A 13,663-nucleotide genomic window follows, 5' to 3' on the forward strand; every position below is an offset into this window, starting at 1 on the left:
CACCTACGGTATGGCTATCTGTATCGCTGAGGCACGCAAGCCTCCCCACCAGTGGCAATTTAAATTTCTCTTTTGTACTCATCAGATTAACTTCATAAGTAATTCAGAAAGAAGAAAACTTGTTCTCATTGTGGAGAATTATTGTTTTCAGACAAACTTTGCTGGAATCTATGAACAAGCACAATTCATTTACACAAAAATCATGATGAAGAGTCGGATGATGGACTTAATATCTTTCTGAAAAACCATGGCACCTTCATTGGAGAAATGTTCAGAAAAACAACAGCACGACAGTCATGATAAAAACTCACTTTTATAAAACAAAGAAGATTCCATCCTTTTAATCACGAAGATAGAAGCTCAGCCTGTTGCATTGACATATTTAAATCAAGAATAATATCACTGAAATCCCTTCAAACAAAAAGTGTTGCTCATATGATTCACAGTGGCCGCGAACTGTTGGCTCAGCATACATATCTCTATCTCTGACTTCTGCAGAGGACACTGGTATTGGCAGTTCTTCACAGTGAGACACAGACTTTATAGCAAATGGTTAGTTAGAATATTGTACAATTTTCCTTGTTTTTGAGGGGATGCCATCTATTTCTGTCAGACAAATGTGAGTATTTTGTGTGGTCTGTTAAACTTTGACAAAGCACGGAATATACAGTTCCACACAGTAAATGGAATGACACCATTAATAAATATAGACTTCGATCAGAAATCGGTAGCTAAGGTAGAATATTCAAATTTTCTAGGTGTATGCATTGATGAGGGATTGAACTGGACAAAACACACTGAAGATCTGCTGAAGCGTTTGAGTTCAGCTACTTATGCTATTAGGGTCATTGCAAATTTTGGCCATATACATCTCAGTAAATTAGCTTACCACGCTTATTTTCATTCTCTGCTTTCGTATGGCGTCATATTCTGGGGTAACTCATCATTGAGTAAAAGAGTGTTCATTGCACAAAAGCGTGTTATCAGAATAATTGGTGGAGCTCATCCAAGATCATCCTGCAGACACTTATTTAAAGAGCTAGGGATCTTCACTATAGTCTCACATTATATATATATTCACTTATGAAATTTGTTATTAACAATCCGAACGAATTCAAAACTAATAGCAGTGTACATGGCTACAGCACTAGGAGAAAGGATGATTTTCATTACTCAAGGATAAATGTAACTGTGGCTCAGAAGGGGGTAAATTATGCTGCCACAAAAGTCTTTGGTCACTTACTTAATAGCATCAAAAGTCTGACAGATAGCCATATAGCATTTAAAAGGAAATTTAAAGAATTTCTGAATGGCAACTCCTTCTACTCATTTGATGAATTTTTGGATATAGTAAGTGGGTAATTTCCCCATGCCCCACAAAAAAAAAAAAAAAAAAAAAAAAAAAAAAAAAAAAAAAAAAAAAATTAAATGTCATGTAATATTTTGTGTAATGTAATATCTTGGATAGGCATCTTTAATTAACCTGACATGTTCCACATCATTATGAAGTGTCGTATTCATGATCTATGGAACAAGTACTTATCTAATCCAATCTCTTCCAAATGATGGGAACAGCAGAGATCATGTGACATTACCTTTTTACCCAGCTTGTCAGTAGTGTATAACATGACTAAAAGCATATGAGGTGGGAAAGGGGGGGGGGCAGCAGGATGACAGTTCTTGTCCTGAGCACCAACCTTCCACCTGAAATAAAATTCACAGTAATTCTTAACAAGAAGATTAAGATTCTTCTTTTGCGATTTCAAAGTTAACTCCCTACAGATGTAACAGAAAGAATTTGTATTATTTACTCTGATACAAAGCATTTCTTCCTATCAGATGAACACAACCTTCATGTGCTTAAAATAGCAAGCATTCACTTCCAGCAATTGTCAGAATTCGAAATGCTGAAATGAAAATGCTAACAAATGCAACATGATTCTACATGACTCAGTGGCAGTGCTGCCAAAACACCCAAATTTCCTGAAGGTTGACTTCTGAACTGAGGGTCATGTGTGGAAATCCCTTGTACATATTTTTATTATTTTGCAACAGTTAAATTAGTGGAATATTTACGTTATGCCACAGAAGAACAACCATTGTGTAGTATTATCAAGGATGTTAATACACAGAGGGTAGGTTGCCAAGAGAAAATTAAGTCCACAAAACCTGATTTCATTTTTGAATTCAGCACCCACAACTTGAAATCCTATCATTGACACATGTCCACTATCACCTCCAGGTGCAATTGTATTCCTTCATTTTTGCTTCAGACTTCTAAAACATACCCAAATATCCCAGAACCTCTTCTTTTCAAGTTTAAAAATTTATTATTTTATCAGTAGATTAAGTTTTCTCATTCTTAAGCCTCTTTCTATTTTGGACATTGTTGTTGTTGTTGTTGTTGTGGTCTTCAGTCCTGAGACTGGTTTGATGCAGCTCTCCATGCTACTCTATCCTGTGCAAGCCTCTTCATCTCCCAGTACCTACTGCAACCTACATCCTTCTGAATCTGCTTAGTGTATTCATCTCTTGGTCTCCCTCTACGATTTTTACCCTCCACGCTGCCCTCCAATACTAAATTGGTGATCCCTTGATGTCATATGTCATTTGCAGATGCATTCATAAAGAATTATGAATTACACTTCTTTGTCTAGTGGCTAGTTTATCACTTTTTTGCACACAAATGTTAACCCCAGCTATTTTTATATCTCCTCCCCCCCCCCCCAAAAAAATGTTGTGCTCACAATGCCTTTATTTGTATATCATTTATTTTTTTATTTAGTGCTGCTAGTATAAATTCAGAATACAACTCCATGTAATTGTTTTACCTAGGCAGTGTACATATACATGTCCTCAACTCTAATGATTTATTTTTCAATGAAACACTAAGCCTTTATCATCCTTCCAGCATATGTTGTTTTAATCCACATACACAAGTGCATGCATACACATTTACACACATACATACAGACAGACATATGTATGTAATTTGGCAGTTCCTCATATAAATGGGCAGGAGCCCTTGTATCTGTTGATTTTTATTGCCCTTCAAACCATAATGGTAAGACCTTCAAATGTGAAAGTTATGTAGTTACTTCTGCTTAAGCTTGTATGAAGATAATTTCAATTACTGTCTTCTAAAGGCTAAGCACAGTACATAAAGTGCTGTTGTGTGGCTTGGGCTATGACTAACATGCCACAAAGATACACTGTAAAAGTTCATGGCAAAAATTAGATACGAGGTGGAATCCAAATTTTCATGACTGGTGTTGCCATCTGGAAAGTATGAGTAGTAGATATTTGCACCACTAGGTGGCGAGAGCTGCGTATCTGATGAGTCAGTGTGTGGAGTGGCATTCAGCTGGGAGGACATGTTGTGTGTCCACAGTGATTTCCATAATACTCTGTGTTTGGTGGTTGGCGATTTTATGATGGATCCGCGAACAGAACAGAGCATGTGTATCAAATTCTGTGCGAATCTCGGTAAAAGTGATATGGAGACCCTTTCAATCATTCAACAAGTGTTTGGAGGACAGAGACTGAGTCGTACGCATGTGTTTGAGTGGCATGCTCGGTTCAGGGCCGGCCGTACAGACGTCGAACATGATGCTCAAACTGGAAGGACTGTTACCCACACAATGCCAGACATTGTTGCCAAATTTCAACAATTGGTTCATGCAGATTGGCTTCAAACCATTCAAGACCTTGAGGATGAAGTGGGTATTGGTTATGAGAAATATCAACGAATGTTGACTGAAGAATTGGGCATGCATCATGTCGCTGCAATGTATGCATCGTGTCGCATGACGCTCTTGCATGGATTAAAAAAATATGTGGAAGTTTCTGATGACCCTATGTGTATGTATTTTCAATATCCCATTAGTACTACCTGACACAGGTCTCATACACTTGAGCAATGTTCTAGGATGGGTCACATGAGTATTTTGTAAGCAATTTACTGTGTAGATAACATTTTCTTAATACCTTACCAGTGAACCAAAGTCTGCCACCTGCTTTACCTATGACTGAGCGTATGTGACCATTTGATTTCATAACCCTTCAAAATGTTACACCTCGCTATTTGTGTGAGTTTGCCAATTCCAGATGTGACATACTAACATCGCAGTCATAGAATATTACCTTTCTCATTTTGTGCAATGTACAATTTTACATTTGTGAACATTTTAAACAAGTTGTCAAAATTGGCAGAACTTTGAAACCTTATGAACAGTGATGGAATATTTATGAAGTTTTCTCAGACAGTGCTTTATTACAGATAACTGCACCATCTACTAAAAGTTATCACAAAGATGATTAATACACCGTGTAATGATAACAGCAAGTGTCACAACATACTTCCCAGGGCATTTATGAAATTACTTCCACATTTGTCAATGACTCTCCATCTCAGATAATGTGCTGCACCTATCCTTAATCTAGACACAAATTTACTTCTGTTCAGAAGTGAAGGAAACCTGCATCCACCCAGCTATCTGGATTCTTTCAGGATTGATCCATAACTTTGTGGATATCATGTGAAAAAGTGCAAATTATGTTTGCAGACATTTTTTTCAGAATCTAAGCTGATTGCCTACATTTAAAGTAGAGTACACCAGAAGAGATGTTGTGTAGCAGTGGCATACTTTGGCATGAAAGATTATGAAAAGAAATAACAGACAAGAAAAAGATGCTACCACAAGTCATTGGGCTACAATTAAAAAAGAGCAACTCGTCATTATGTAATAAATAGTCATTAATATGATGCTGGACAGTCCTGAGTGGGGCGTAAATAATGGAAGGTGTAAGGGCAACCACTCACTGTAAAGTTGAGGCACCGAACAGTCATCTGACACATAAACACCACCGAAAATATTGCTGAGCTTAGAGACAAAGTCATTCTTGAGAGTTAACTATTGCAAGACATACACAGATGTACCGAGGCTTAGCTGGGACAGTGTGTATGGTGAAGAAACACATTATCAGAAAGATAAACAATAAGGTGAGTTAAAATGCTTCCTTTACAAAAATAGTACGGTCAAGATCAGAAGATATATATAATTGACTCCCTTACCTGTGAGGAAAACAGGAATGGAAATGAAGAATCCGCTTACTGCGCACATTCTTGTTATTGATGATTTTTGCAGGTACTTGTTAGTTCTGGAACAAAAATTACATCTTCTGTTAATAAGAGAAATTAACACAACATAACGTACACACCAAGACAAAAAAAGAAATGATGTCTCACTAAGGTGTTAAGTAAATTGGCCACAAATTAATATTCATACAGGCATCAACAGAAAATGCAAAACTGCATGTTTTTGCGGCTGACAGACGAATGTGTGATGCTGCAATGCAATTTCACTGCACAGCTGGCAAGAATAGTTAACAGGGGACATCTCGATATCAGGGCACAAAGTCATTATAAATTTTGTTCCATGTACTCAGCTGGACAGCAACTATGCCTCACATACAGTTGTGTGAGCGTTATATGCAGATTTGAGAGAGGATCTGTAGTTGGGCTGAAAGGAGTAGTAATCAGCACAATCTGAATAGCAGCGATGCCACTATTCAACTGTGTTGGCAGGAATGGGTGAACCGTGCCGAACACAGCAGTCGACGTAGAATGTGAAGACGGGAATCGTCAGAGAGGCATTCGGAGCCCTGGTCATCGTTATCGTCGATCCGATGTGCAACTGGTGTTTCAGTCACCACAAGGACCATTAACGAGCAGCTCACAGAAAGGGGGTTGAGCCCACAGCGCCCCTGGCACTGACCACATTGACCTCTGAACACCAACAAGCACGTTTGCAGTAGTGCCGCGATGTTCGGCCTGGAATCTCACTGACTGGAGTGGAATTATCTTCAGTGATGAGTCCAGCTCCGAAGACCAGCAAAGACGTGTCGTCTCGAGATTCTCCGAGCAGCGGTTGGATACCAACCAGACTGTAGATCGCCATATGGCCTGACAACCAGGAGTGATTGGTCTGGGGCGCCATCTCATTTCATAGTAAGACCCCTGCGGTTGTCATCCACGGCACCCTTACAGCATAGTGATGCATCAACGATATTCTACTCCCCGTTTTGTTGCTCTACATGGCAAGCCATCCTAAGATTACATTTCAGCAAAATAATGTCCGCCTGCATATAGTGTGAGTTTCTACTGCGTGGCCTCGTGCCTGTCAAGCCCTACCTTGGCAATTAAAGTCGCCGAATCTCTCCCCAGTTGAGAGCGTTTGGAGTATTACAGGCAGGGCTCTTCAACGGGCTCGGGATTTTGACAAAGTAACGCCCCAATTGGGCAGAATTTGGCTCGAGGCCATTCAACAACTCGATCACTCAGTGCCAAGCCAAGTAACTGCTTGAATACCAATGCGGTATTGAATTGGTCAATTTGTGAAGCACTTTCTGCTGAATAAATAATCAATTCTTTCTGATATTGAAATCATGTATCTGTACAAGTATACCACATCTACTGATTTCTGCCCCATTCGGATAACGTTCGTGGTGCATCGTTGCTTTTTTTGTGTTAGAGTGTAAAGTCATCCAATATGTTTACAAAATGGACATACATTTTCAATGCTTCACTAAAACAAAGTTAACGAGAATTATCGCCGAAAGGAAAGAAAAACATAAAAGATAGTTTCTGTGTCACCTGCATTACATAATGTCATGTCTCATGTCTGTGCAGTTAATATTGCACCATTTACTGTTCTTCATACAATTTTTGAATACATGCCAGGAGCAATGACTGCTAATATACGAGGGTCACTCCAACGGAAATGCACACTATTTTTGTAAAAATACAGTTTTCATTCTGCATGTGTGAAAGTTTTAGTGTGTAGATACATCCTTCCCGCTTGTTTTCAAACTTAGTTCAACCTGTTCCCGTGAGTGGCGCCATCACAGCACGTCTTCAAGATGGCTGCTACACTTGACGTTCGTCAGATGCAACGTGCTGTCATAGAATTCCTGTGCTGTGAAAACGAGACAGTGGGAAACATCCACAAGAGGTTGAAAAAGGTGTATGGAAATTCTGCTGTCGATCGCAGTACAGTTAGTCGGCGGGCAAGCAGGTTACGTGACGAAAGCGGGCACGGCAATACTGAGGATTGTCCTCGCAGCGGCAGGCCTCGTACTGCACACACTCCACACAATTTGCAGAGAGTTAACGAATTGGTGACTGCTGACAGACGCATCACAGTGAACGAATTGTCACGCTACGTTGGGATAGGGGAAGGAAGTGTTTGCAGAATATTGAAAGTGTTGGCGTTAAAAAAGGTTTGCGCCAGGTGGGTTCCCAGGATGTTGACAGTGGCTCACAAAGGAACAAGAAAAACGGTATGCAGCGAACTTTTGGAACAGTACGAGAATGGTGGAGATGAATTTCTTGGAAGAATTGTGACAGGCGATGAAACATGGCTCCATCATTTTTCACCAGAGACGAAGAGGCAATCAGTGGAGTGGCATCATGCAAATTCACCCACGAAAAAAAAATTCAAAACCACACCTTCTGCTAGAAAAGTTATGGCTATGGTGTTTTTCGATTCTGAAGGACTCTTGCTTGTGGACACCATGGCAAGTGGAACCACCATAAATTTTGATGCATATGTGACGACACTGAAGAAAATTCAAGCTCAACTGAGTCGTGTTCGACCACATCGGCAAAAGCAGGATGTTTTGCTGTTGCACGACAATGCACAGCCACATGTCAGTCAAAAAACCATGGAAGCGATCACAAAACTCGGATGGACAACACTGAAATACCCGCCTTACAGTCCTGACCTGGCTCCATGTGACTCATCTCTTTGGGAAACTGAAAGAGACTCTTTGTGGAACAAGGTTTGAAGATGATGACTCCCTTGTGCACGCTGCCAAACAGTGGCTCCAACAGGTTGGTCCAGAATTTTACCATGCGGGTATTCAGGCGCTGGTTCCAAGATGGCGCAAGGCAATTAAGAAGGATGGAAATTATGTGGAGAAATGAAAATATTGTTCCTAAATTATGTATCTACACACCGTAAAACTTTCAAACATGTAGAATAAAAGATTGATTAAAAAAAATAGTGTGCATTTCCTTTGGAGTGACCCTCGTATGTTTGCATGAAATCCTACCAGACAGCATCTGAAGAAGTCTAGAGCAACAAATACGGAGCAAATAACATGACTCATCAGGAATTTGTCTCTTACAAGCCCTTCCTAACGGCTTCTGTCATGTCCCTAGTCACATAGCCTCGGTTTTTTTACACTGAGTTTTTTTCCAGAAATATGTAGTGAAACACGCTGCTGCTATTGAAATGAATTGGACTGCCCACTGCAGCTAATTTTCCTTTGCTGTTTTGTTAACATGAAGTAATAACGGTATCTGTAAAAATATATAATCTATACAACCCTATGTGTAGTTCAGAATGATGATTTGTGTTTTGTTGAAAATATAATAGATTGCCGATGGGCATCAGGCGGGAAATTAATAATCGCCTTACGTTCAACTACAAAGTAACGACTCCCATAATTTATCAGAAGAACTGGGCTCAGGGATGTAAATTCTGCTTAACTCCAATGTTTGTATCATCAAATCTTGACTTGGTCAATATACAGACAGCAGATAGTATTCTGTATAAAGTTTTATAAATGATTCATTTGAAATTATTAGTAAATCAACAGTACAATTTATCATTTCAACTGTAACAACTGCAATTCCAAAGAACACGTGCGAATGTTATCAAACGATTGGTTTGATAGTTATGATTGTAAAATATTAACGCGAATTATTTTGCAAAAGATCGAAAGTCTGGTAGAAGCTGACCACAGGGAAGATCATTGTAGGTTCCAGAGAAATGTAACACGTAAGGCTGTACTGACACTACCACTTATCTTGTAAGATGGATTAAATAAAGGCAAACCTACACTTAAAGCATTTGTGAGTTCAGAGAACAGGCCTACTTACGACCATGTAGAACTGCAACATACCATTTCGATTTCTGAAGGTAAGCAAGGATGAAACACTGGGAACGAAAGATTATTTACAACTTGTGCAGAAACCAAATTGCAGATAAGTAAAAAGATATGAAAGGGAACTAGCAGCTGAGAAAGGAGTGGGACAAGTTATCTCCCATGCTGTTCAATCCGCAGGTTGAACCAGGACTTACTTTCGGCTGGCAACGTCCAGGAACCTTTTTTTGAACTAACTGGAACAAGTCGGCTCCGCAGATTTGAAATAGTGCACGTAACTATAATTTGCAGCAGTGAACGTGGCAGTGGGCGGCCCAGCGTGATGCGATGGGCAGGGGTGTAAGGCGAGGTGCTGTGTGTGTACAGCATACGCAAGATAAGTTGAGCTTAGTTCCGAAGTTGTGATCGGAACGTACCGGTAATCTTCGTGTCGACTGTCTTTAGCTTACGACTGCCAGCAACCTCAGGTATCTGTAGTATAACCAAGATCTACATTTACGACAATACCTGCAAACCACCGCGAGGTGTGTGACAGAGGGTACGTCCCTTTGTACCAGATATTAGCGTTTCTTTCCGTTCCATTCACATGTGGACTGCGGAAAGAAAGATTGTATGAATGCCTCTGTACCTGCAGTAATTAATCTAATCTTATCTTTTCAATCTCTATGTGAGCGATACGTATGGGACTGTAATATATTCCGAAAATCATCATTTAAAGTCGGTTGTTGAAACTTTGTTAATAGACTTTCTCGGGATAATTTACGTCTGTCGTCAAGAGTCTTCTAGTTCAGTACCATCAGTATCTCTGTGACACTCTGCCACAGATCAAACAAACGTCTGACCATTTGTGCTGCCCTTCTCTTTTACGTTCAGTATCTCCTGTTGTCCTATTTGGTACGGGTTCGACACACTTGAGCAATATTCTAGAACCGGTCGCACGAGTGATTTGTAAGTAATCTCCTTTGTAGACTGTTTGCACTTCCCCAGATCCACCAATATACCGAAGTCTACCACGTGCTTTATTCACAACTGAGCCTATGTGACCACTCCATTTCACATCCCTACAATGTATTACAACCAGGTATTTGTATGAGTTGGCCGACACCAATAGTGACTCATTGATATTATAGTCATACGATACTACGTTTTTACGTTTCCTGAAGTGCATAATTTTACATTTCTGAACATGTAAAGCAGTTGCCAATCTTTGCACCACTTTGAAATCTTGTCAAGTTCAGGCTGAATATTTATGCAGCTAGCTTCTTTCAAACGGTATTTCATCATCTGCAAAAAAGTCTGAGGTTAGTATTAATATTGTCTTGCAAGGTCATTGATATACAGCGTGAACAGCAACGGTCCCAACACATTCCCCTGGGACACACCTGAAATTACTTCTGCAGCTGACGATCACTCTCCATCCAAGACAACACGCTGCGTCCTCCCTACCAAAAAGTCCTCAATCCAGTCAGAAGTTTCACTTGATACCCCATATAATCGTGCTTTTGAATATAAGCGTAGGTGTGGGACTGAGTCAAATGCTTTTCGGAAATCAAGCAATACTGCATCTACCTGACTGCCTTGATCCAAAGCTTTCGGTATGTCACGCGAGAAAAATGCGAGTAGGGTTTCACATCATCGACGTTTTCGGAATCCATGCTGGATGGCATTAAGGAGGTCATTCTGTTCAAAATACCTCATTATGTTTGATCTCAGAATATGTTCTAAGATTCTATAATAAATCGATGCCAAGGATATAGGACGGTAGTTTTGTGGATCACTTCTACTACTCTTCTTGTAGATGGGTGTGACTTGTGCTTTTTTCCGAGAACTGGGCACGGTTTTTTGCTCGAGGGATCTAGGATAGATTATAGTTAGAAGAGGGGCTAACTCAGCCGCAAATTCAGTATAGAATCTGACAGGGATTCCATCGGGCCCTAGAGCTTTGTTAAGTTTTAACTATTTCAGCTGTTTCTCAACACCACTAACGCTAACACTTATTTCATTCATCTTCTCAGTGGTACGAGGATTAAATTGGGGCAATGCTCCTGCGTTTCCCTTTGTACAAGAACATTTGGGAACGCAGTTAAGCATTTCAGCATTTGCTTTGCTACCCTTAGTTTCAGTTCCTGTCTCATTCGCTAGGAACTGGGCGCCAACTTTGGTACCACTGTTAACCTTTCCGTTCGTCCAGAATTTCTTTGGGTAATGTGGAAGATCATTTGACAATATTCTGCTACCGTAGTCACAGAAGGCGTCATGCATTGCTTTCGTGACAGCCAAACGCGTTTCATTCAGCATGTCTGTATCTGTAGCCCTAGACTTTGTATTATGCAGTACTCTCCGTTTCTTTAGAAGTTTCTTTGCAGTGAATGTATACCTTGGGGAAGGTCCCTCCCCTTATGAAGATGGTATGGAGCATAACCAAGGAGCAAAGTGACACTGTCACGAGAACAGATGGTGGCGCCTGTTGTTTGTATCAATTATTATGGTTTTATTGTTTTGATTATAAGAAAACTGAATTTTAGAACACCATTTTGTAAAAAAAAAAAAAAAAAAAGGATTTCTCATTTTACGTTTTATCGCTAGTTTCCAAAAATCTTAACGATGATTTTTATGGCTGGAGATTGTATGGTTGAAGAAGTGTGTTCCTGCAGTAAAAATTTTGGATATTAAACACTGGGTTGAACAAAAGAGGGGGGGGGGGGGGGGGGGTGGCGGGTGCTAAAAGAATTGCGTTCCGGCAGGGTTGCCAAGTTAGAGGAAATTTTGCTTTAATGGGCAACTGATTTGTGAATTGTTGTCTGCAACAATGTTTTTCTGTTTAATTCAATGTTTCCATTATAGAATTAGAAACTGTATATGATGTGAAAAATCCTAAACTGTCAACGATGTTGCTGCAGCCAATTCTAATGATTTATTTAAGATGGGACTGCAATTTAACCTCCCATCCTCCCACACATCCATTTCAACGGATCATGCACATTAGACTATACCAAATAAACATGATGTCATTTATACATACTAACTTGCCATACGAGGAATGCGTTTATATTCGTGATTATCATAAAAAACGAATCGGCCAAAGTTATATTGCTATTGAGAAATAGTATTATTACGCCTTCCCCTACATACATAAATACATACATATATTTATGCATGTTCCATAGATCATGAATACGACATTTCGTTCAAAAAATGTTCAAATGCGTGTGAAATCTTATGGGACTTAACTGCTGAGGTCATCAGTCCCTAAGCTTACACACTACTTAACCTAAATTACCCTAAGGACAAACACAAACACCCATGTCCGAGGGAGGAGTCGAACCTCCGCCGGAACCAGCCGCACTGTCAATGACTGCAGCGCCTAAGACCGCTCAGCTAATTCCGCGCGGCCGGCGTTTCATAATGATGTGGAACATGTCGCTATAAACATAAGTTTTCTGTGCACAAAACAGTTTTTCTCAAGCTACTACTTTATATTTAAAAATTCATTTATTGTGTTGAAGGAGTTGTCATTCAGGAATTCTTTTAACTTGTTTTAAATGTTGGTTGGCTCTCTGTCACACTTTTAATGCTATTTGGCGAATGACCAAAGATTTTTGTGGCAGCATAATTCAACCCTTTCTGTGCCTAAGTCAGATTTAACCCAGAATAGTGAAATCACCCTTTCTGCTAGTGTTGTAGCTATGCACTTCTCTATTATTTTTGAATTGGGATGGGTTATTAATAACAAATTTCGTAAGTGAATATATGTATTGAAAAGCTACTGCGAATATCCCGAGTTTCTTAAATAAATGTCTGCAAACTGATCTTGGGTGGGCTCCAGCTATTATTCTGATTACACGCTTTTGTGCAATGAATACTTTTTCTCTTAATGATGAATTACCCCAAAATATGATGCGATACAAAAGCAGTGAATGAAAATAGGCACAGAAGGCTGATTTATTGATATGTTTATCACCAAAATTTGTTATGACCCTAATTGCATAACTGAACCTAAACATTTCAGCAGATCGTTGATGTGTTTCTTCCAATTCAATTTCTCATCAACACACACACCCAGAAATTGTGTATATTCTGCCTTAGCAGCTGACTTCTGTTCATAGTCATTTATCAATGGTGTTATGCCATTCACTGTACAGAATTGTATATACTGTGTTTCCTCAAAATTTAGTGTGAGTCCATTTGCAACGAACCAATTAATAATTTTCTGAAAGATATTATTTAAAATTTCCTCAGCTGATTCTTGTGTGTTAGGCGTGATTGCTGTACTTGTATCATCTGCAAAAAGAACTAGCTTTGCTTATTCATGAATATAAAGTGGCAAGTCATTAACATATATTAAGAACAATAAGGGACCAAAACTGAACCCTATGGGACACTGTTCTTGACATTTCCCCAGTTAGAGGACTCTCTTGATTTTTGCAGACTATCTGTACTGTTAATTTCAACCTTCTGCATTCTTCCAGTTAAATATGAATTAAATCATTTGTGCACTGTCGCACTCATATCACAAAACTTAAGCTTATCTAGAAGAATTTCATGATTCACACAATCAAAAGTCTTTGAGAGATCACAAAATATTCTAATGAGTGATGTTAGGTTATCCAATGCATTTAATATTTGAACAGTGAAATCATATATATTATTTTCTATTGAAAAGCCTTGCTGAACAACCAATTTGACATTTTGTTAGTACTTCATTTTTACA

At 39.3% G+C, this 13,663-nt stretch overlaps 1 protein-coding gene across 1 annotated transcript in view; it reads right to left on the reverse strand.

Annotated features, from left to right (window-relative positions):
- The window catches only part of LOC124623141, a 180,027-nt gene that overhangs the window by 26,304 nt on the left and 140,060 nt on the right, over positions 1–13,663 (reverse strand). Inside the window, exon 5 of the mRNA XM_047148931.1 lies at positions 5,075–5,160. Coding sequence (XP_047004887.1) covers positions 5,075–5,160 — 86 coding nt within the window. The remainder of the gene's footprint in view (positions 1–5,074; positions 5,161–13,663) is intronic.

This window comes from Schistocerca americana, chromosome 7, assembly GCF_021461395.2.
Source record: "Schistocerca americana isolate TAMUIC-IGC-003095 chromosome 7, iqSchAmer2.1, whole genome shotgun sequence".
Classification (NCBI taxonomy): Eukaryota; Metazoa; Arthropoda; class Insecta; order Orthoptera; family Acrididae; genus Schistocerca; species Schistocerca americana.